The sequence below is a fragment of the Centruroides sculpturatus genome, unplaced genomic scaffold, assembly GCF_000671375.1.
Source record: "Centruroides sculpturatus isolate CEXI.00-Female unplaced genomic scaffold, Cexi_2.0 scaffold187, whole genome shotgun sequence".
NCBI lineage: Eukaryota > Metazoa > Arthropoda > Arachnida > Scorpiones > Buthidae > Centruroides > Centruroides sculpturatus.
Window position 1 is genome coordinate 171,003 of NW_019385662.1, and position 25,096 is coordinate 196,098.

The 25,096-nt window shown below is 34.4% G+C and overlaps 1 protein-coding gene across 1 annotated transcript; it reads left to right on the forward strand.

The window, feature by feature from the left end:
- Positions 1 to 805: 805 nt before the first annotated feature.
- Positions 806 to 14,497, forward strand: LOC111640985 (large neutral amino acids transporter small subunit 1-like). The gene is made up of 9 exons (XM_023387087.1): positions 806 to 1,279; positions 6,814 to 6,939; positions 10,022 to 10,118; positions 10,176 to 10,220; positions 10,281 to 10,404; positions 11,987 to 12,090; positions 12,149 to 12,245; positions 13,535 to 13,862; positions 13,928 to 14,497. Exons 1-9 carry the CDS (start codon positions 826 to 828, stop codon positions 13,993 to 13,995), a joined length of 1,443 nt encoding a protein of 480 aa, XP_023242855.1. The 5' UTR covers positions 806 to 825; the 3' UTR covers positions 13,996 to 14,497.
- The last annotated feature ends 10,599 nt before the right edge of the window (positions 14,498 to 25,096 follow it).

The following is a 25,096-nucleotide window of genomic DNA, read 5'->3' on the forward strand; positions in this document are numbered from 1 at the left end:
AAATTACTTAAATGCGGATAAAGATCAAATTTTAAGTCACAAAATATAAAAATAGCCCTGACAAGTTTGTAAATAAGTCATTAATTAACACTTAACAATGATTTACAATGGGTGAAACGTTCGTTACGCCACGTGATCGATTCACGCACGTGCAACCGGGACACAAAAGTCGCACGTGGATGAACGATCACGTGGTATGAGAAAATCTAATCCGAATAAAACGATATTTTTCAACATTTTTTTAATTTTCTATTCAATTAAATATAGAAGAATCTCCCAGCAGCGGACGTGTATTTCGGAAACATTTTGTTTTTTTAAATGCATACAAAATAACTTCCGAACAATGGACATTTTGTTACGTTCCTTTCAGTGTCCGCTGTTCAGAGGTTTTTAAAATCTGATTTTATGTTTAAAATTTTAAAAATAAATTAACTTTTAAATGCATTTTACAGGAAAAGTCCCTTGAAATTTTAATTTTTGGGAAAAATTTGATCCCTTTCTTCCACTTAAACGCTCCTAACCTGGAGTTTACAGGTTTTAATTTTCTCGAGAAAGGCTTAAAAATATTTAAATTTCTTACCTTTATACGCGTTATATCTATACAGCTTGATTAATTTTGTATAAACTGTATAAAATTTATCCTCATGACGTAAAGGTAACGTTAAATTTAGGTGAGTCATTGGGGAAGGGACGTAAAGGCGTCAACCTCCCCCCAGCGCCGTCCTTCGCACCGATCGATAAACCGACGCTGATGACGTCACCGGACGATTTCCGGTGGAGTGGCGTTCGCGCGAGAGGGAGGACGTCGATCCCGGTCGGGTCAGAATGGAAGCGTCAGCGGCGGAGAGCGCGAGCGCGAGAGATTCGGGGGTGAGAGTGGAGAAGAGGATCACCCTGATCAACGGCGTGGCCATTATAGTGGGCACGGTGGTGGGTTCGGGCATCTTTCTGACCCCAGCCGGTGTTTTAGAGTACGCGGGATCGCCGGGGGCCTCCCTGGCGGTCTGGGCCCTGTGCGGGGCCTTCTCTGCACTAGGCGCCGTGTGTTATGCTGAATTGGGCACAGCTGTCCCCGATTCGGGGGGCGACTACGCTTACGTTTTGGAAGCGTTCGGCCCCCTTCCCGCTTTCCTCAGATTGTGGGCAGCTTTGCTGATCGTCAGGCCCACCGCTCAGGCGGTCGTCGCTCTCACCTTCGCCACTTACGCCCTCAGGGCCCTCGACCCAGACTGTCACCCCCCTGACCAGGCTGTCCGACTGTTGGCTGCTGTATGCCTCTGTAAGTAACCGTTTTCTTTATTTTAAAACCTCTCGCGTTCAACACCGGGAGGAAATTCCGTTTCCGTTTCTCTTCCCCTCGTCTTTTCCATTTGATAAACACCCGTCCCGGTATTTATATACATCCGTCGCGTGCTTCTTTCACTCACCTTCCGGTACGAGTGATATAAATCATAGTAAACAGGCGAAAATTCTTAATTGTGTCGACATTCATATACCTGAAGGTAAACACGTGATAAATAGACACCCGTTTCTCTCTCGCCGACACGAGACAGTGTATTTCAAGTGTTGCCGTCTCTGACGTGTTTTAAATCGATTGTTCTTTTTTTTCTCTTCTATCTTTAACAGCTGTTTTCCGAGAAAATTGTACAACCGTGTACGTGTACGTGGGAAATTTTTCTGTATTATGTATTTTATGTTTTACAGATGTTTCTGTTATCATTCAGTTCACATTTATTTACTTCTGCTCTACGTATATATATATATATATATATAAACGTATAAATATATTAAAACAAAGAATATCTGTAATTAGATATAACAATAGCAGAAATTTGATATTGTTTAAGCAATCCGGCGTGTGTGTAATGTGACTCTTTGACCCGATATAACGAACGATTTTGTGTATATTCAACTCTTTGAGAGTTCCCTATATCGGGAGTCAACTGTATTCTGTATTTATAGTAGAACACCAGAAGCGATTTCTTATTATTTCTTTAAGTTTAATTAATTTATAGGGTCTAATTAGATATTTTATTGCCTTCTGGTGGTTCCTTAGAACGTTTCTTAATTGTATTTTGATAAAATAACCTTTATTATTTATACAGAAAATTAGAATTTAGCATTATCTTGTTCCATTTTACATACCTCGAGTTTCAACAATGAAGGGTTCGCATTATTTCCACTTATTCGTACATATACAAGCATTTGACTTATGTTTTTGTATATAATAATTTTTTATAGATCAATTAAACTAAATCAGGGCTTCTTAATTTGCGGTCGCTTAGCGAAATCTTGGGTCGCGAGATTTTAATGCAAAATATTGAAAATAATTTGTGAGAGTTTGAAAATGGCACGCTTTATGTCATAAATTTCGTGAGTTGCGCTTTGTGTCACTTCTGGTGCAGCGAGACAACGATTCAGCAACACTGATTGTAGTGTGAACTAGTGTAGTGTTGTCGCTTTTCACTATATTCTGTTGTCTCTGTTCCATTGTAACACAAGAGTGAACTGTGGTAGTACACCATTATTGTTTTTGCAAATTTGTATATATCTTTATTTTATATATTTTGGCTCGCTGTATTAAACTTAAAATATTCGATATCTAAACCAGAAAGTGTTAGTTAGAAATAGACTTATTTATAGAACAACCCCCCATTTCTAACCTCAGGGAAAGTCATAAAACGGTTGGGTGCTAATGATTTTGTGAAAGGGAAAAAGTTTTACACTTAGAAACTTCGAAAGNTAAAAGAACCAGATGTTAAAGTAATATTTTATTGTTTATAATTATCAATCTTTCTATATTTTCCGCTAACACAATTTAAATACAAAATACATTATTTATGATAAGTTTGGTAAACAATAGTCCTAAAGAGGTGAGGAGGATGTGGATGATGGATGGTATGCATCTATCAGCAGCCATTCTATCAACCTATTGTCATTATAGCCGATATCTTTCTCTATATTTGTCTTTGATAAGAGCTGTATAGAATATATATGAATAAGATAAAGGGTAGATATTTCACTTTCTTGGATTATTTACTCTACTTTGATATTTTATCCATCCATTCTCCAATGTCAGCTTTGTTTAATGATGGCTTTTCATGTGTTTAGAACTGTCAATAATAATAATAATAATAAAATGACTGACAGATGTTAAAATCAACATATTTTCTACGATTTGGTGACAATATTTAACTTGAAAGAGATATAAATCCGGTACCAGTAGCGGTTCCTATTAAACATGTCAATTAAACATTAATTAACATATTAATTAGTGGTGAGAGAGGAATGCTGTATATCTAGTAGCTACACATTAAATTGATAGGGTTTATAACACCTAAATTTCAATACATTTTATGGTTTGTAGCAATCAAGGACACCCGCAAGATAGTGCTTCAAGGGGAAATATAAGTTAGACAGAAAAAAAACATCTACTTCAAAATATATTAAATTTTTTTCCTATCTTCATAGGAGAGGGATATAAATACGAATAAATGAAGCAATCTCCAAAATAAGCCGTTGTGTAAGGCTTAAAGGTGAAGTAGAGGGGCCATCTCGTCATCATTGTTTTTATCTTAATGCCTTTACCTTACGTAACAGTTACTCAAAATCAGCATAGAAAAATAAAAGAAATGAAATCATTTACATTAGTGGAAGTTGTTCCACCTGTGAGTGCCCTTGAAAACAGCATTTTTTTCATAAAGGAAACTCTGACAATTATACAAATTAAATCTTACCTTTTCGGTCATTTTCTTTTTATTTTTTTCTTCGAATTTCTTTAAAAATCAAGCAACGAATTGCGTAACTTTCCCAGCAAAAGAATTTAAAATTGCGTGTTGCGCTATCTGTTATCAGATTCTATTAAAAAGTTTTTACATTATTAAATATTATAAAATGGCAGAATGTTATATTTTCAGGGTAGAGATGACTTTCTAAAAAAAATATGTATATATAAAAATGTAAATGCTAATAACGAGTAAAATCGTCACTTCACTCGAGACACGTGACACCTTATCTCCCCACATCCTTTATCTTTAACCAACAAAATTTAATAGCCTCAATTTCCTTCATATACGAACCTCCTTGCCAAATTTCAGAAAATTTCGACGAAAGACACAGGAGTTATTAAGCTTCAAACAGGGTGAACGAAATAGTGCCTCCCCCACAAACACTAACATCCCTAAATACAGAAAAAAAACCCGAAATTTTGTTTGCGTTTCTCGACTTTGGAAGTTCCTCGAGCCTAAAAATTTTGCGGAGCCATGCCATATTTTCCCTATGTTATACTACGTATATAACAGCCGGGAAAGTAAAATCGCTTTTCAAGTGTACTGGATAATACTGTACATAAGTTGCTAAACTTTACAAATGATTGGACATTTTTTTAAATCATTCTCTTAAACTTTGATTAGTCAGCAAATAAATTTTGAATATATTCGTTTAAAAGTGGGCCTAATTTAAAGATTATTTCATGTGTAAGCATAGAAGACAATAATACAATGGGCAAGTTGCCTGTTAAAGCGGCATTAACACAGCTGAATGAGCGAGCCAAATGACAAAGTCAATTGCCTGTTTCATTTGAAACAGGCAATTGACTCGTTTATCCGGCTGTGTTAAAGCCTTTCTATCATGCAATGTCCCACATTTTAAGTCCCCTCGTTGTTACGACTTCTGTGGGACACACGCGAATTTAATGATTTATTTTATTAAAAATTTATGTATAATATCCCTCGGAGATTTATTTAACTTAAATTAAAATTATATTGTACTTTTATTTATTATTAAACACGAGAATTTAAAATAGGACGCGAAGACGAGAACGGAAATTTCACTACGTATACAATTACAGTAAAATATTTAATAATTTATTTTATAACAAAGTAACGTGCAATTTAATATAGAAGGCAGTTTAAATAGAAAGTTAAATTGGTTAATTAGTGTATGAATTTATGTTTTACGTAATTAATAGTATTGCTTCTTATGTAACTTAGTGAGTGACGTATTATGATTTTTTAATTCCAAACTTACGTTTTAAGCAAGATCATCAGTTCGCTTAATTTGAATTTAGGAAATTTTGAATACGTTTATGAGACTAAATAAGCGAACTAATGACATGAATAGTTTTATGATAAACAACTGTCATTACTTATTGCTTATCGCCTGCAAGCTCCCGTAACAGCCTCCCGTAACAGGCTGCTTGCCACCTGGATGTGTGCATTCGTAAGAGGCTTACTTATTTAGCTGCTTGTCATCTGGATATGCTCATAACAGGCTTACTTATTGAACTGCTTGTCAACTGGATGTGTGCATTCGTAACTGGCTTATTTATTTGGCTTATTGTCATTTGGATGCATCTATTGTTTATGAAGATTCTGTCGAAAAGAAGAATCTTTACGATATCTCTTTTTAAATATATATATTTTATTCCCTATATAGCAAAAATACAGAATTTCCGGTTGTATGCAGATTGATTTTTATCAAATATTTACAATGCTTCATGTACAGTACTTATAAAGAACAAACGGAAGCAAAGTTAAATTAATAAGAACAATAGCAAGAGATCGAAGTATGAACTAGTCAACAGGAGAAAAATTTATCGAAAATGTGACAAAAACGTGCGTCGATCGCGGTGTACAGTTTGACGTAAGAAGAGGAAAATGGGGATAGCGGGATGCTGATAGTTTTAACGAGAGGGCGACTAACGAACGGATCATTTCCCGTAGTTATGTGACAATTAGTAGAGTGAAGGGTGAGAAATTTCTATCCTTCTCTCGTCAGGCACGTTCCTAACTTCCGTTTAATAGCAGATAACAAGAGATCGTTAAATTTGTGTGAAAAGAAAGCAAACACAAAAGAACAATGTGAAGTGTCTACCCCTCCACATTGACTACTTGCGAATCATCCCACGTCTTTTGTAGTTATAACGAGGTGCGACTGATTTATTCATCACCTGTGTGATTGCGATGGCTTCGGGTAAGTTATACAATAAAACCTGTGTAAACCGGAATGGCACGGAACCGAATTTTTTCCCACTTTGAAAGGTTTCTGTTTTGAACAGGTTCCTTTAAATATAAAAAACCGCTCCGTTTCAAAGAATTTCTTTTGTTTAGACAGGTTTCCGTTTTGAACAGGTTTTACTGTAATTGAAAATTGATAAAATAAGATTCCGAGAAGTATATAAAATAATTCTATTCCTCTTGAATTTCTGCAAGATTTCTTGTCAAAACCATAAAAAAATTCGTATAATTTTTTTATATAAGAAATCTTGATGACTGACATAGAGTACAGACAAAAAAAGATATAAAGTTGTATATTCTTATAAAAAATGAAGGGAATTGCAAATAAATTTCTTTTGGTGTTATAAAATCTTGTGAGAGGATGTAGGGAAAGTTTTTATACCTTGTTAGAGGTGCCGAGTGTAGCACGAGATCGATTATCTGATATCTGGTCTCAAAAGGTTTCTTTTGATCATAGAAAGGTGACACTTCTTAGATGACCTTTGACTTATTCGTGTCCCGAGCGACGAAAGTCGATCCCTGATGTAGATCGGATGGCCGAACGATCCGATTTCTAGCTTCGGGGAATAATTTACCCTCTTTTCGCCCACTTTTGACAAAAACGGAGAAGTTGGACCACTTTTTAAAGCCGCTCAAACTGGTTCTGACTTGAACGGTGGGGTGGGTGAAATTCTCCTCCTCCTTCTCCTTCTCCTCCTCCTCGTAGAAAAAAGTGACGTGTCGCCTCTCAGTTTGGCAGTCACTCCACGTCTTTCGAAGTGACCTTTGAACTGAATTTTTTCTTTTTTTTCGGCAGGTTCACTGACCTACGTTAACTGCCGTAGCGTTCGTTGGTCTTTGGGAGTGCAAGACCTATCTACAGGTGTCAAGTTGCTGGCCCTTTTGATCTTAATTCTGGCTGGTGTAGTTCGTCTCTGTCAAGGTAAGAATCAATACAAAGAAAGTGATTTTCATCTTCCTTCTGTTGTCTAGAAGGATATCTGACATCCTTCTAGACAACAGAAATACAAGGTATGAATATCAAGGTATACAAGGTGTGAATATCAACTCACAAAACTTATTTTTTGTTTAAAACGTATAGACCCTTTCTTAGAAAGGAGGACATGCATAAAGAAACAAAATACTATGTAACATTTCAAACGATGTCATTGTGACATTGATAAACACAAATATAAAAAGTCTGGAGTTAAACTTACATAAGGGTGGCTTAAAAGTTAGTTCGGTATATTTTTAAGATTGTTTCATACATTAGTTTCTAATAATGCGAATACTAACAAGTTCTTGAAATATTGTTAAAAATATATATGGATTATTTGTGAAACGCCTTTCTTGTGGTTCTGTAAAGTGTCAGTTATAATGTAAATTACTTCCCATTTTGTACAATGTCGAAGGAATAATAATGGTATTTATTGGTTAATTTGCTCCCAATTCCACTTGTAATTGCAAGGTTATCCACTTTGATACTATCTTCTCTGACCTTGTCCACTAGTGGTTCAATGAATAAAGCCAATGAACACTGGCAGTTGGTCACTGGTCGCTGACCATCTGGCTGGCCGAGAGATCTTTTCGTGTTTATTTCACCGATCTAACACCTAAATAAAGACAGGTTCCCATAGAAACTCTCCCGTTGACAGATCGCATATGTGTCGCGTTGCTTTATCCAATTAATCCAACTCAACTCTTTTTTGACTTTGCGAATACTAGAGGCTCTTTGCTGAAGACACAGCTTGTTGCCATTATTATCTGTCATGCACTAGGAATCTTCACAATTCTGAGTTTTTCCTTTACCTGGTCTTCTTACCGTTTCCTTGAACGAACTCGTGATCTTTTTTCTGGATAGAACCTGTGCAATGCTTTATATTGGTCCATTCTTAGCACATGACCAATTAGAATCGCTGCAGTTTGTTGAATCCAATGAGTACATAGGTATTTAATGTCTTACAATTTCCCTTGGTACATACGCGATATTTTCATGGACACTTTACCATAATTATTATCGGTTTCTGTTATGAAGTGATGTTTTCTGATGGAACTGCTGGAGTAAGAAGAAAGTTTCAAATTTTAAAATTATAATACTTCAGATAGCTATGGGACTTCGCATCTCTACGTACATTGATAATACACTACTATAACCATATATTACAGTGTGCCTTTACGCATCTTGGGCTAGTGTATAAACTAATGTACCATAAAGCGTCAACTTATATAACATTTAACATAAGTAAGGGATGAGTTTAGCAGTGTTTTAACAAAAATTCGAATAGAAAGTCGCGTTATAATACGTATAGAGTTCAAAGCTCACTCAGGAAATATAAAGAAAGTATACAGACATTCAACTACTTTACTGGCAGCTCATTCATTAACCGGAAATACTGGATATTGCGTATAAAATCCCTTCCACGTCATACTTCACGTGCTCTAATTATACTAAGAGTTGATTTATTTTCATTACACAAGACGACAGCCATAAATCAATGGTCCTCAGCCGATGTATCGCAGCATATTGGTGAGCCACGAATTCAAAAATGCTAATTTTTGTCTATTTTTTAAAATATTATTCATGTAATTTCACACAAGAAACAACTGCAGATCTTCAAATTTGCGGTTGTTTCTTGCAGATCAGCATTTCGTTTAGTGCATCTTATCAAGCTACACAGGCTTGTGAGTAAGCCCCAAAAATTTTCATTAGCTCAAAAATGTGTAGAACCACTACAGATGGTTGCTTCCTTTATAACCAAACAAGAAAGACCCTCTAGAAAGTAGTCGATAATCCGGTATGCGAATTAGAATTTGTTTGGACACGAGGTGAGCTAAACATCTTAGCGGAAATACATCGAAACATCACATAAAAACACGAATCATTGTAAAGGTTGATTCTGTGCAATATGTTGCCCATTAATATTGTTTCAGGTATTGAAATGCCTGCAACAATATTTATGGGCAGAAGTCATGTACTAAATTATCTTCATATGTAAGTGTGAGCGTGAGTAAACAAGTAGAAAACGTACAGCATTCTGCGCAGGTATAAATTTTACAGCAACGTTCGGATGGCATATAACTTATCGAAATGAAAGTACTGTACAAAACGTTCTGTAATCCGGCACCACTATGATTCCAAACTTTACAAACACTAGTTTACAATATAATATTAAGAACTAAATTAAGTAAACATTGAATGTTTACTTAAAGTTTTTAACACGTAAACATAAACATTTCCGGAAGCCTTAAATTGCGGAATACACTCACAAACAATAAGAACAGATGGCACGTGAAAACACAATCTATCTCAAATTACGTATGACCACAAGGTGAATAATACAAGAGGACAAATTGCCTGTAAAGGAGGACATTATGGATGTGTTTGAACAAGCTTAAAGTATAGAAATAATTTAAATAAATCAAATTTTTTATTACCAAAGTGTTTCTTATTATATTTTTAGAGTTAGGTTACTATGAGACATCTTTTAAGAAGGAGGACATGTCCTTCTTTCGTTGTGGTTTGGTTATTCGCATACGGATCTGCCGAGAAGGGGTACCTCCTGAGAAGTTTATTTTTGGGAAAACTGGCCCTAGATAGGTGTTACTCCAGAACCCGGGAAACGCCACGTAGCCAGCCCGCTGGCCAGGTGCGAATCCACGACCAGTGTTCAGTTGTTTACAGAAGAGGCTGAATGGATATTGATACAGAGTAACTGCCTGTTGTTTCGGACACGTTACGTTACTTACCAATGTATGTATCAAATAGGGTGTTCTGTTATAAACTACTAATTCTATCTTAAAAGAGATTTTCAATAAAGATTCTTCTTTGTTAAATTTCTTAAGGATTATAAAATATTTTGTCTTCGTTTCGAAAAGATAGCCGGATTACAATAGCCTATTGTAAACGTCATACAAAGTACAAAGGATTTAGTATTATCACCATGTAAAGTCGGCTCTTTCCTGTAATATCTTTTCCTATTTTCCTCACCTGATGCAAACACTTCATAATGACTTTCTATTTTCAGGAGAGACTAAATATTTTGTGGAATCTTCTGGCACAGAATTCAGAGCCGAAAAATTAGCTCTTGCCTTCTATTCGGGACTGTTCGCCTTCGGAGGATGGTAAGTACGGGTGGGGGTCTTCCCCTCCTTCTCCACTCATTGTTTTCTTTTCTATAGGAACTATCTGAATTTCGTCACCGAGGAGCTGAAGAACCCGGAAAGGTGAGTGTGAGGGGTGGCATTAGATGAATGAGTTTTAAAAATGGTGCTTTCTCTTCTTAGAAATCTACCAAGAGCAATCTGTATAGGACTGGGTATGGTCACCGCCGTCTATCTGTTGGCCAATTTGGCCTATTTTGCTGTGCTCTCTCCTACTGAAATGCTTTCCTCTCCTGCTGTTGCTCTGGTAAGTTCTCACTTCTGTAGAATATCACTTTCTTTAAATGAATCTCTTAATTTCTGTTTGGAGTATTATAATGTGACTATGTGACTTATATAGCTTTAAAATTATATAAGTCTCTTTCGAGAATTTAGCAGTATTTCCATTTCTTTGACACAATATTGCGTTACAAATGTAATATTGTATGGTACAGGTTTAAGCTATTTGTACAGGATTGTCTTTTGTTCTCGCTGTAATTGTTATAAGTAAGCATAAAATTGCTTGAGAGAACATACACAGTTAAGACCTGTATTTCCATTTTGTGTTCCTTTATGATTCGTTTTCTCAAGCAATTTTTATGCTTACAACGGTTTAAGCCAGGGGTCGCCAAACTTTTTTGATCGTCGACCCCTACAACTTTTCGAAACCTTACATCAACCCCCACCAAAAAGTTTGTGTTAGAAGTAAAATAAAGCTCTTACTATTATAATATATATCTCAATCAATATAGCTAATTTTTAAAAAAATAATAATATTGAATCGAAAGAAGTATCTTTCAAAGATTTATCAGTTTTGAAATTTGATATGATAAATTATTTTATTTATTTATTCATAAATTTTTAATTATTAATTTAAGTTTCTTTTATTAAAGATTTAGAAATTCTCCTTGTATATCACGATTTTAATAAGATCATCAGCAAAGCAAACGTGAACAAGTTTCAAAATTCAAATTTGATATTGATTTTTTTTTCTTTTCATTTCTTTTTTGATTGANTAATCTATTTTCAAGACTTAAAATTTTAGATTATTCATAAATTTATGCAGATCCGTTCTGTAGAAAACATGCGATAAATAATCACTTTAAAGTTACAAAAGTTTTATTGTTTATTTAAAAATATATACCATTCTAGACTAAAAGAATACTTGTTTACTTTTAGAATATTCTTTATTGAAATTTTTAATTATTAATTTAAGTTTCTTTTATTAAAGATTTAGAAATTCTCCTTGTATATCACGATTTTAATAAGATCATCAGCAAAGCAAACGTGAACAAGTTTCAAAATTCAAATTTGATATTGATTTTTTTTTCTTTTCATTTCTTTTTTGATTGAGCAAAGTTTTTGGTAAACATTTCTCTCCACGAATAAAAGAGAAAAAAAATACTTTTTCTTCATGTGACAATTTCAGGAAATACGGATAATCCTTATCAGGATAATCCCAGAAATCAGGATAATCCTTAGCAAGATTAGCAATATTTGGTTCAAAATTTGTAAGTTTTAGTCTTTTCATCGACCCCCCCACCAATAATGTTATATCCACTTTGGCGAACCCTGGTATAAGCTAATATATAAGCCATAATTTTTTATATTAAAACATTATATAGTTAATTTTATACTTTAAATCTGAAATTTACGATAAAATTGTATATTTTGAACCATCGTTAGACCTTTCTTCTCGATAGATTTCGCGATAGACTGAAAATATTTTTCTTCTAACTCGCTTACTATGCAGAAAACAGATGACGAAACGCGATGAGGAATTTTGAGTGATTCCCTCAAAATTCTTCATTACGTTTCCTCTTTATTCAAGATCATCTCTTTTATTTCAGACGTTTTCCAACAAATTATTTGGTTCTCTGGCTTGGACCATGCCTCTTCTTGTAGCAGTCTCCACTTTAGGCTCCGTTAATGGGTTGCTCTTCACGTCTTCCAGGTAAGACTCATTTTTTTCTTAATTTTTATCACCTTCTAATAATTATCTTCTATCGCAGGTTATTTTGCGTAGGAGCCAGAAAAGGTCATCTTCCGACCGTGGTTGGCATGATCCATCTCCAGCATAGAACCCCCATTCCTTCTCTGCTCTTCACGGTAAGTATTACAACAAAAATGCTAGTTAACGAGACTAAATACAGTATTAATTTTAGACAATTTTCTTATTGCAAATTGTGTCAGCTTGCTGAGTGTTTACGAGTTAACCTTAACTAAGTGTTGACTGTTCAACACAAGATTGTGTTATTAATTAAACACTTGGCTTTTTTTCCATCTTTATTCGGTTGAAAAAAAAACTTAGCTAACTGTCCTATCAATTTCTAATTTGTGTGGTATGAGACATTCCCATCTTCCTCCCTTCCATCTTGTGTGTGCCGTTGTCATGGCATCATTGTTAATCGAAGATTATCTTGACACATTTCGTTGGCTAGGTAACAGCCCACACCACTTTTAAGCAATCCATTTAAAGGTTAAAAGATAGAAATGAGGACAATTTTGAATTTTCTCGTAAATTTTTTCTTAATTTTAATCAATATATATATTTTTTAAAGAACAGAGGTAGAAGTACAACAAGTGAGATATATTTCAACGTTATAAAGGGCACGTAATGAAAGAAATGACTTATGATCAGCCACGTGACCGTCTTTTCTCATAATCTTAACCAAAGCGGATTTATGTGCAGATAATTTTCAAGAACTCGAAGAAAATGAAATCACTTAAGTGCTCCCATTTAATGCTCGTAACTGGGGAAGATCGCTATTCGCTTTTACTTGTGTTGTAGTCTATATATATATATATATAATCTATACCCCTAGGCATGTATTGAACTTGTTAACGAATAGATGAGTGTATTATTATTTCATAAAATCTTGAAAAAGAGGGTTTTCCGGTCGCAACAAAATGGAGTCGTCCATTGAAAATGGACCTGGTACATCGATATCGGTTTCTAACGAGGCGATTCACACGAAAAATCTTCGGAGTTTAGTTCCCCTTTCGGAAGAATTATAAAATAATTAGTAGTGTCTCGCCCCTGTACATCATACTTTTCCTATTAGAAGAGTCGTGCCGGTCATGTGTCTGACTGCTTTCATGGGAAAAGTTTTTAATTGAAATCATGTGACTTCCGGTCTAGACCGAAAGTTTATATATAGTTAATTTGGGCCTCCTACACATAATCTTTCCATCCTTTATTTTATTTATTCAACTCCATTCTCGAGATTAAGAAAGGACAGACAGCCAGTGAGAATTTATAGATCTGCGATATTTTCAAATTGCAACCCAATTATAATACGATTTTTAAAATCCCCAAATTTTTCGAAATTATACGCACGGGCCTGGTTAGGAGGCTCAAATCTCTAACATTTTCAATATGAATATTAATTTTTCAGTGCGCTCTGTCATTGGTCATGCTGAGTTCCAGCGACGTTTTCGTTCTTATCAACTATTTCGGCTTCGTCCAGTGGGCCTGGGCGGGAGTAGCAGTAGCGGGATTGTTTCTCATCCGCAGGAAAGAAACGATAAGAAATTACCCTCTTCGAGTTTCCCTCTTCTTTCCCATTAGTTTCTTATTGGGCATAATACCATTGACGGCAGTGGCCTTCTACGCCAGTCCTATACACTCGAGCGTAGGTCTAGCCCTTACCCTCACCGGAATTCCGGTTTACCTGTTGTTACTTCGAAAAAATCTCACAATTCCGAAGCTTCGACGAGCTTCCGGTAGGTAATTTTTCTTTTCCTTTTATCTCTACGCCATTTTTATTAACAGGAAATTTTTTATTTAGATTGGTCTACACGACTGCTGCAGCTCTTCTTGTGGGTGGTACCTCCCGATAACGACGTTTCGGACTGATTACAACACTTTACCTTTGTCCGTCTTTCGGAAGGAGTGACAGATATAACGTCTTCCCTCCCCTCCGAGAGTAGAATAAAGGTGTTTGTGGCATTTCTGTCTCTTCTGGAGTCCTTTCTGGAAGTAGGATAGAGATTCCGCTCGGTGATCTCATTTTTTTTAGCTATACTTCGTGTAGGAAATAATTCGCGTAATACGCAAACATGGAAAAAGGACGCGTAAAATTTCGATTTTCGTGTTTAGATTTCATCAGGTTCCCTTATTATCCATGTTTTTCAACTTCTATAAACGATAATATCGTGTATAAAATAAGCAAGAAGACTGCCATTCGCGTTGGTAACGTGTTCAACGACGGAAATTACACTTAAATCCGTCAATACGTCACACTATTCCATAAATTGGTGTCTGTTCCCGCCAATTTTTCATACCATTCTCTTTTTTAACACTTGAAAGTTTTCCTAAATTTGATGTAAACGATTCTTTAATAAAATTTTACATTAAATTTTACTTCCTAAAATTACTTTCCGTATTAATTACATCGCTGGAGTTACATCTGTGATGTAGGTTAGTAGTAACTCTAGTTTCTTAGTTTAATGTAGTTAAATCCCAAGAATAAGGTTTTAAGCAACTGAGTTACTGCTGGACGTGAAAAACACGATATTAATTCTAGAAAATCGGCATTAGACGAGCTGTCGTAAAGAAATGTTTACTAAGTACAGAATGATTCAAAACTGATGGATGAAACTACAAGGTGATCAATTATTTAATTTACTGTAAAAAAATATCCGATTTTCAAAGATAACCGAGTTAGGGAGAAAAATCTTTATTTCAAATTTTTTACTGTAAATTGAATAATTGAGCCTTCATAAAGGTTTATCCACCACTGTTGAATTATCTTGCACTTATTTATTTAATGTTGGCCCTATATATATACATTTTAAAAAATTCAAAAAATGTATACAATGAAGTATTTAACATTAAAAAGTGAATAGTTTGCTTGTATATAATATCAATAACGGTTTAAAATTTAGTAATTCTAAACAATAATTTTGTACTGTAATTCAGTATGATTCAGAACATCGAATCTTAGTGGGAGATAGCCTAAAATAAATAAAATAAACAAAGTTTGGTCAGATTTTATTTTTGAAAAATGATTTATTTTATAAATATCTATACTAATATTATAAAGAGGTAATGTTTGTAAGTATGTAAGTAGTAAGTTTGGATGTAGCTGGTAATATCCGAAACTACTCATCCGATTTCAAAAATTCTTTCACCAATATTTAGAATGGAACTTCGGGGTGGACATAGGCTGTATATTATTCCGTTAAACATTCATATAAATTAAATGATATCATCTATGGTTAAGGCTTTTATGTCCAACAGATGGCGCTACGAGTACGACGCCCTAAGTTTTCTCTTCTGTGAGTCATTATGCTTTTCTGTGAAAATGAATTAAAGCAGATCATCTTCTATCTATCTATATAAATAAAAATGTAATGTTCGTTTGTTCCTACCGATTCCTTTGAAATTTTGACACAACGCTGCGTTCGAATGCGCACGTGTTTTTATATAATATACATGTCGAAACTCAACCCCACTGAGGAGATGGTTAGGATTAAGGCTTACGGTAAAGAACTCTGCTTCTATTTATACTATTTTAGATGCGGGTTTTTGCGTTTTTGATTGCGTTTTAATAGGGTACGTCAACAGAATGTACACTGAGAAGAAATTTTTCGATATTCCCCCCCACGGGGAAAGTGTTCTAAATTTATAATAGATACATTTTGAGCCACAACAACGCGTGGCGGGGTCTGCTAGTTTATTATAAATTATTAATTCACTGATACTCGTTTCCTAACGATGACAATTTAGTAAAATATTTTTTGATTTATTAACTATATTTTATATATACAATATACAGGATATTCTTAGGAGTTGACAAGTGGAGGTGTTTGCAAGTGACAAGGACCCATGGAACGAATAGAATGACAATAAAAAAAATACAGAAACGAGTTGTTTTACTTTCCCGGCAACATTTGGTGGCGCTATCTGTTATGATATTTTATTTTAAAAATTGTTATATTTTTTATCTATTATAAAATGACAAAAAGCTTAATTTTGAAAATAGGAATGGGTTTTATAAAAATATTATGAATGCCAATAACGAGTAAAGTCGTCATTACGTCCGACCATACTCGAGATACGAATCACGATCCCCTTTATTTTCCCACCCCTCGACCTTTAATCATCAAAATTTAACAGCATCTTTCCCCATAATACACAAACCTCCCTGCAAAATTTCAGAAATGTTCGATAAAAAGCACGGGAGTTATTAAGCTTCAAAAAGGATGAACAAAATCGTGCCCATTACACACAGTAACACCCATAAACAATATTAAAAAAACCCGATTTTTTTTGCAGATCTGTAATGAATTTTTTAATATGAAATTTATTAATGTTTCTCGGCATTGTAAAATGTTAAAATGCTTGTTAATTAAAGGTGTCCGTTATTTAGAAGTGTCCTTTACGAACGGTTTTATTCTGTACGCCCTTGAGAGCAGTTTTGAATTTGGCATATACAGTAATTTTTTCTGCGACATAATTCTCAATTGCAGATCATTCAAACATTATAAACTCAATAATATACAGTATCTACTTGTACATAATATTAATAAACAGCTTTATTCAGAAAGAAATTTGGAATATTTTCGTTTCTCTTTTGAAATGCCTTGCAAGTTATATGTGATGTGTCTACCAAATTATTTTAATTAACCTTAGAAGTATAGTACATAATGTTTTACATTTCATTTTATATGCTTTACATGGAAACGTGATTTCTTTTATATGACATTGCTTCTGCACTGTTATTCAGAATGTCATCACTAAGCATGCTGGCTGATAATTTGATTAATTAGTCAAAAAATAAAAGTATTTGGGTATGTGAATTTGCTTTTTGTTATGAGGTCAACTGTGCAACATATTGATAACGTTCATCTTTGGTCAATGCCTTAATACAAACTTCACAACCTGTAAAATTAAAAAATTTTTGCAACAAAGCCAGAGACATAATTTATTATGCATTCTAATACATCTGCAGTTGCGTATTCGTGATCAATTATCTCATCACACTCCTAAATATCTTTTTCAATATGTCCATCCAACTTCTCTTGTAATGTTTTCAAGTGGGTAAGATCCTCTTTGGATTTCTTTACGAATGTTTTTTCTTCATAATGAATTCTCGGTTTCTCATCAAACGGAATTTGGCAAATACCAGATCTTGATGGTTTTAATAGAGAATGTAATGACGACAATATATAGGCCTATATATATATATATGTTACTATGAATGACCGAAATCTGGCGAATGTCAACATTCACACAGTCGTTTCGTGTATGTCCGAAATATTTGCTAAATATCGTTATTTCTCACTTAAACCGGCAAATGTCGACATTCAGAATGCGCTGATGGTGAACGTTGAATAAAAATATTTTTATTACGTTAAGACAAAAATGCAACTTTTTAATATGTCAAAATAGGAGAAAGATTAAGTAATAGTACTGTACATGTAAATAAACTGTTGAACTTAAAACGAACAGTACATTCTATATCATTAAAGAAAATAATACAATAATAAATTTACACATAAATTATGTGATTAACATTATACAATCTTATTTATTGCAACAACTTAAACTGTTATGGCATTTTGAATTGTACAAGAGTCCTTTGCTTTTACAACTGCATTTATTCGTGGAACACTTTTTTTTGTAATGACAGCGTATATAGCCTTGCCCTCCACTTTTCGAGTTAGATGCAGCTGCTTCTCTCAGCGATATTTCTTGAGAAGAAATCTTACCTATGGAAAATTTTCTTTACAAATTACGAACTGATTACGGGTATAAAGCTGCTTGAGGGTATCATTTTTGTTTGCTAATTTATAAAAGTCGGAGTCTTCTATTCTAACAACAACTGCCAACACATTTCGGGCATCTGTACAGCTACGGTCAACATCAGGGACTTGTATTCGTACGGTATCGCCACTTTCAGCAGAAGGAAACGGCGAAGAATTTGGCGACAGACTGTCGCCTCTCCGTCGACATCGGCTTCTCGGGTGTCGTTTCGACCTCCACCAAAGCTTATCTGTGCTTGTCGACATACACCGGCGATTGTTCGAATGTATAATAATATAACAAAATATTCGGTCTTTCACCGACATATTTTGTATGTGTCGACATTCACCGGAGAATATCGACATTCTCTAATTTCGGTCTTTCACAGTAACATATATATATATATCAACTTATAGTTGCAAAAATTTTGGAAGAGCAGGATGTTTATTTTGACATCCTGTTCTTCTAATTATCCCCAAAAGCCGCTGTAATAAAAAATATTTGGTTATAATTTTTATACACTGCTGTAGAAAAAATGCAGCAATTAGAAGTATGTTTTAGGTTATGGGTTGGATAATTTTTATAAACTATAATAAAGGTAATTAAAAGACTTTTTCGAAGTATTTTGCTCGGTTTAGAAACATATAATGGACAATTCGGAAACAAGGAGTTGTATAAGGAACGTTGACGATTTCCTTTCCATCTTTATATATTCTTCACCAACGAAGAATTTGATGCAGAGAAAAATGCTTTTCACAAACATCTTTTTTAAACAATTCCAAATCTTTTGTTGTCTTAAATGTATATACTATTTCTTTCTTTGGATAATACTTACCTTTTCAATTATGCACACATTATATAAAAGATATGGTTTTGTAAGAATTTTTTAAAAACACGGTCGAACGAGGCGATAGCAAATGGTAAACGACGATACAAAATGGACTTACCAATAAGACGGCACTTTGTGGCGAACGTCTGAAATACGACAACATTCCTGACAGTCAAACAATAGTAGTAGTATCACCTGCATTCTTACACTATGTTGAAAATATTCATAAAGTGCAATTGTATCAATACAATTTGCTCACCGGTGGCCGAGTAGTAACACTACTGAACAGCGTTCGTGGGTTCGTTCCCCGCCAACGAGCTGGTCACTGGAGTTTCCCGGCTTTCTTCACGTGTCTAACATCTAAATAGACGACAGTTTTCCGCCCAACGTCCTCCCTGGAGATACCGCTTCCTTGGCAAATTGCTCAATTGTTACTTTGTCTTATCCAATCAAACCAATCAATACAATTTACTGGAAAAATTGAAAGAAGTTATAACATTACTTTAACAGTCTCTGTTTACAAACGAATACATACGACTCATATTTATATAACGCTGGCGTTAGGTTTATAATATATTCAAAAGTATAAATTCAATTATCACTATATTCAAAATCAGCACGTTTAGAAGGTCTACTGGCATTAATATGCACACAAGGAAAAAACATCTTAGAAACTCTGATAGATATTTTCATTGAAAAGAATAAAAATAAATTTAAAATAATGATGTTCGTTATTCCGACACCTACGCGACCAGGCTGATGCCGGATCATCGAAAAGGCCGGACTAGCGGACATTCTGCACTTTCGCACTATTCGGTCATATATTGTATCTCGAGAAGGGGTCCGACTTAATAAAGATTTTACTCGTTATTAGCACTTACATTTTTTTTGTTTTTTAATGAAATTCGCCCCTTCCCTGAAAATTAAGATTTTTTCCCATTTTATAATAATTAATTATACAAAGTGATTTTTATAACTTTTTTTATAACAGTGTCCACACAGTTTTATTTATTACGATTAATAATATAAAAGTTATTTTTTAAATAAAATCTTATAATAGATGAGAAAGTTACGCAACTTGCTATATAAGAACCCTCTTTAATCAGTTTGAAGATTACAATGCAAGTCTATACTGTGTTAAGTATAGACTTGCATTGTAGATCCATTGAAATACCTGAAAAAACGTTAAAGGGCACACAATCAACCTTCACAATGGTTCACGTGCATGCAATATTTATTTTTCCAGATATGTACAGTATTTTTTTCCTGGAGTCTTTAACGCTCCTCGTGTCTTAACGAATTTCGATTCGCGGATTATTAACGGCAATTCCGAATTATCGGCAGTTGGATTAACGAACTTATACTGTCATATTCCTAATCTTGATCAGATTTCGGAAATGTGCATTTAATATTTTATTGTTAAAAATTATACAATTACAGATTGAAGACAAAAGTAATATTTTCTTAATCTTCTTAAAAAGTCTATTTGAAACCATAGAAACCTACAAGTAGCCGAATTGATAAACCTACTGAACACCACTAATTGGTAGCCGATTGCGCCTGGCTATATGGATTTTTAGCGTTTTCACGTGGAGTTTTCCGGGTTTTCCGGTAAAACATTGTCCAATTTACTTATTTAATTGTGAAAACAAAGAACTTCAAGCTGTTAAAAATTGCAAGTTTATTAACAGATTCAGATAAGACAAGGTACGAATTACATTGGTTTCTATTATTCTTTCGAAGATTTTGCAAAAAATCTGACAAAAATACTAAGAAAAACGTTAAAATTTAAACTTTAATCACAGACTGTTACTGTTACTTGACTTGTAATTGGTAAGCAACTAAAGTGTAAGTACAAGCCACGCTGAGTAAAGCAAGTACAAGAGTTCCATCTACATTAAACATTCTTCCGGCGGTGAAAGATGGTAATTCTTGTCGACACTTGACAGAAAATCGATACATCAACTCTCCTATACTTTTGTCATTTACGAGACCAAAACGGTCGTAAACTACAGAAGAAATTTTCTTTGCAGCTTCCGTTATATTCGAAATAGAAAAACAAATATCAGCAAACAAGAAGAAACAGTAGAAAGAAGAAGTTAAAGCTTCCATGGATGCAAGGGGGTAAGATAATTGATAGTTGACTATACGACTGAGAGATAGAGTGAGATTGGCACCAACTAGTAATGTCCACAATAGTAAGATTGGAGAATAGATTTCATAAATGGTTTCTACTGCTTTTCTTACATCCTTGTAAGTGGCACACAACCAGCGAATGTCCATCTTCAAATCTTCCACAGACTGTAATTTATCGTGTATAAAACTGAAGGCATTTTTCATCTCTTGACAAACGACAGCAACGAAAACAAATAGAAGATTCAGCAATAACTTCACTAAAATACAATGAAGAGGTGAGGCGAAATAGAATATAATTAGTGAAATTTTCTCTGGAATTTTCTTTCCAAATAAATTGTTTATACTGCAAAACGGGAGTATACCATCTTCACCACTATTCAACGCAGAAAACACAAATAAGTTATGGATTATCATTACTAACCAAACAAATACAACCTTCATTAATAGTCGTTTCTTCTTGATTCCACTACGATAATTAGTTATTTGGAAAATCTTCTTTATTTGGATGAGTAACTCGCTCTTGTAAATTTGAAAATGAAGAAGAGAAATTAGGACCGCTATCGTTGGAAACTGTACCTGAATGGCCGTTAAGATAATTACAAGAGAAGACTGCTTCCCATATAATTCTACAATGATTGAAATTAGAAGAAATATATTAAATAGCACGTGCAAAATCAAAACAATTACGCTTCGATAATTAAATTTCTTCTTTTCTAACTTTAGACCCCAAAGAGACAAGCTGTTCAGCAACGGTGTCCATGCCGTCTGGAAACTTGATGTTTTCTCGACATTTTTGGGATAAATTTGCGTAAAGAATATGGAACTCATTTATTATCGTATATCTATAATATAAAAGTATAAAACAGAAATTTAAATTGGTTAGAAACTTTAAAAAATTTTCTCACCCGTGCAGAAGATGACTCCTCTCTTTCTTAGGTTTTTATGCTATATTAAATTCAATTATTCTTCTTTCCTGGTATTAAATTGGAGAGGAATTACGTAAGATAAAAGCAAACATAATTTTCTTAGCATCTAATATGTTTACTCAATTGTTTGAAAGCAAATTTAGACATTCTTAGACGAAGTATCAGGAAATTAAGAGTGAGTAATCTATAAACTAAATATAAGTTAATAAAAATTATCAATACCATGTAAAAAAACTGACTAATTACATTTTCACTTTATTATAATCATCGAATTATAAACATCCCTTTCTGTTCTTCAAAATTATCATAATCACAAAAATTGCAATAATTTAATAATTATCTGTTAATTTATCAACGCGAGATGATTATAATTAGGACTTCAAGATCCTAGGATGACTCACAACATATGGTTTGTTTTTGTTTTAAGATATTGTCAATCAAATGATAATTAGGGCGTTTCTTATTGCATTCAAATCAGATTCCAGGATGCTGAATTTGAATCTGCACTCTGGACTTGACCTATATTATACTTAGTACAAAACATTTTCCATCCCCCATTCTTCCTAACAGACATCATCGAGAGTCTGATCCAACAGTAATGGGCGTATTTATGACAAGCCAGATAGCTAATGTGCTGCTCGTGTAATTAAATATATTCAATTAATCTTTCTATCACTGAAAGGGAATCGTCCCGGAGAACAAAGCGATTTACGTTTTCGTCCTGTTGAATCGATTTGTCCGGGTGTGAGTGGATAGTCAACCGAATCGCATGACCATTCGCTAAAAGTGCAAAAGCAAGACGACAGAGCGAAACGGACGTATACTACGGATTGGTTGGGGAAGGTACGAACTTAATCTCTTAAGTATGGAAGAGGAAGTTGTTGTTCTTCTAGTTGGCACTTGGACCACGTGCCTCGGACTTTCTAAGGAAAAGGTCGGGCTCTCGTCCATCGGGTGCCTCGAAATAGAACTGACAACGAGAAGCGCAAGAAAGAGAGCACCGTAGGCAAAACGGGAAAACCTCAAGAAGACCGTGAGGTGTACGAAATTGTCTAACCAAATAAACGCTACTTAGACCCAATATCCCCAGAAATTATTTCGGCGATGGAGGAAACTCCAGGATAATCGGAGCAGAGTACAAAATTTAAGACTGCCTGAAGGAAAGATTCGGGTCCAATAAACTACTTTGGACTTAGTACATAAGAATCTACTTTTGGGTTTTCGCACACTTCATAAAAATTTCATACAACGTTAGAAAAGTATAAGCTATAATATAATGCAGAATAATATAATTATTAAATCTTTTAACTCTCACCGTCCTGTGGATAATAAGACAGCCTTTTTTGATTATGAATTGGACCAGATTCATCAGTTCTTGCTGTGATTTTATCAAATCCATTATTTCATAACGTACTATCTTTATAATTTATGAAATTATGGATTTATTCCTCTGTTTGGTTACATCAACCAATGACATCCAAGAAGAGTGTGAATGCAAAGAAGCCCAACAAGAACGTTGAGGTGTCAACGATTGAGATACAGTAGACCCCCTATAACACTGTTGATAATTCTGTGTTATATGAATTTCATATTGTACGAGTCACTTAGATTTTACAAATATGTGTGCCGGGCTGTAAACGGCTCACGTATTTGTAAAATCTAAGTGACTCGTACAACATGGAAATCATATAACCCGGAATTATCAACAGTGTATAAGGAGGTCTACTGTAAAATGTAACTTATCGCGAAGCACGTATGGCTGATCTGGCGGCCATATTTAAGATGCCAGAGTCGATGGGGTGCGCCATTAAATTAAGAAGGAAGCAATAAAAGCTGCAAACGTAGGCCTAACTAAAGATGTGACAAGGAAATCGCGTGTTATTGAGGAAATAGAAAAATTTCTGCTAATGTGGATAAATGAGAAACAATTGGCTGGTGAAGTCATCGCCGAAAGATTGTTTCTGAGATACTCAATCAATCTGCATTGTGAGCTTAAGAAACGGGTCATCACCACTCCTCACTAAAGTATAGTAAATGAAGTTTTCATTTTGTCATACAGCATTTACGTATTTTGTTTATTCTTTTCTTGTTTTAATTCATTACTTAGGGATTTAATTGTGCTATTTTTACCTTAAGTTATGTGTATTTGCGGTTTAACTTTATCAAAGAGGGTATTATTTGGGGTCTGGTAACGGATTAATCGACTTTTCATTATTTCTTATGGTGAAAATTGATTGGGGCTTCGAACAATTCAGAGTACGAACATTCTCCTAAAATTAAATTCGAAGTACAGGCACCACTGTAACTTTTTTTCGATAAATTATTACAGTTTTGGGTGTGAACTGTGCATAAAATTCTTACCCCATCTTCTAACTTATACAAAGTAAATTTTTCATTGTATACAAGTAACTGAATTCACATTGATGAATAATTATTGTTAAATATGATTTTTACAGATATAAGCAAAAATTATTTTTTATTTATCCATAAAATAAATTATATAAATGATTTTGTTAAGTACAGGTGATCATAATTAAAGAGTAGATATTCAGAGATCTCTGTTGGAAGAACTATTAAGCAAATTTCAATCAAATTTTGTATGCTGTTTCGATTTTCGGAAGCAAACTTTACTTTAAAATTCAGCCACTACATCAAAATTTTGCACTGCTACCTCCTTACTGCGCATATAACTCACGTTTTCAAACGAATTTCCGATGTAAAACGTTCAGTTCTTAGACAGGTGCTCACATTTTGCCTCGTCGTGCGTACTTATTAAGCTTTTCTATCAACCAATTTCGGCACCTAGATAACCGGAAATTCGTAAGGAAAACGTTTGCAATAAGCACATTAAGGAGGAAAATGACAAATTTCTTCCTTGAGACTGAATTTTAAAGTTTCTTGAAAACTGTTTGTTTGTTTTGTTAAGTTACGGCAACGCAACACTTCGGCGATCTGCCTAGGGCACGGGTCGGCAACCTGCGGCTCGCGAGCCACATGCGGCTCTTTGGATGTGAAGCTGCGGCTCTTTAGTTCCATACGCAAATATTATTTATTTTATCAAAAAAAAAATATATTTAAAAATCGTTCTGAATCGATTAACGAGGATTAGGCACTGATTCTATCTCTCAGCCACTTGTACTCGCTTTTCACCGCACCCCTCCCCTGTGACACGCGTCGTCACTGTCGTCAGTCCGTCGGAAGCTCTCGAATGACGCCGTCGTCGGATGTTTCTATTATCTAATTTGTTGTGAAAAACACTACTTATATATGAATAAATAGATATTTTTTCTTATGAATAAATAGATTAGTTTTTTTT